At 27.6% G+C, this 634-nt stretch overlaps 1 protein-coding gene across 1 annotated transcript in view; it reads left to right on the forward strand.

Moving 5' to 3' along the window:
- LOC108684626 overlaps positions 1–634 on the forward strand; it is a 22,985-nt gene that overhangs the window by 21,659 nt on the left and 692 nt on the right. Inside the window, exon 9 of the mRNA XM_018189047.1 lies at positions 264–573. Within this exon, the coding sequence (XP_018044536.1) occupies positions 264–573 (310 nt within the window). The remainder of the gene's footprint in view (positions 1–263; positions 574–634) is intronic.

The raw sequence follows: 634 nt of genomic DNA on the forward strand, positions 1-634 counted from the left end.
TATATATATATATACACACATATATATATCACTTATAAAGAAAATTTTGGACAATCATTTTCTTTTCAAATTTGCTAAATTTTACTTGTAAAGCATACATTTATAATAACAAGTTAAAATTATTTCTTCATTGAGTTCTCACATTCCATGTTCATTATCTCGTTAAAAGGATGTTAAAGAAATAAATTTGATATATTATAGCAGAATATATTTTAGAAATCAGAAGAAATAAACACACATATAATTTATAAATATCTTTATAGATTCTTTAGAACAATGGATAAAAGATAAAAGACGCACTATATGGTTTCGTGTGCACATACCGCATACCGAGTGGGTTCCAATATTAACAGGACATGGATTCATCTTCCATCATTCCAAAGAAGAATATGTCATGTTATATCGTTGGTTGTCTACTAATGAGGAATGTAATGTCCCAAAATATGCACATACATACTTAGGTGTTGGTGCGTTTGTGTTCAATAAGAATACTAGTGAAATTCTTGTTATTAAAGAAAAATATGCTCCTACTAAAGCAAGTTGGAAACTTCCAGGAGGCTACGTAGAGCCAGGTAACTTAATATAAGACATTGTGCATATATTAGTTCATGTTTTATATATATATATATATATA

Source organism: Atta colombica, unplaced genomic scaffold (assembly GCF_001594045.1).
Source record: "Atta colombica isolate Treedump-2 unplaced genomic scaffold, Acol1.0 scaffold137, whole genome shotgun sequence".
Lineage (NCBI taxonomy): Eukaryota > Metazoa > Arthropoda > Insecta > Hymenoptera > Formicidae > Atta > Atta colombica.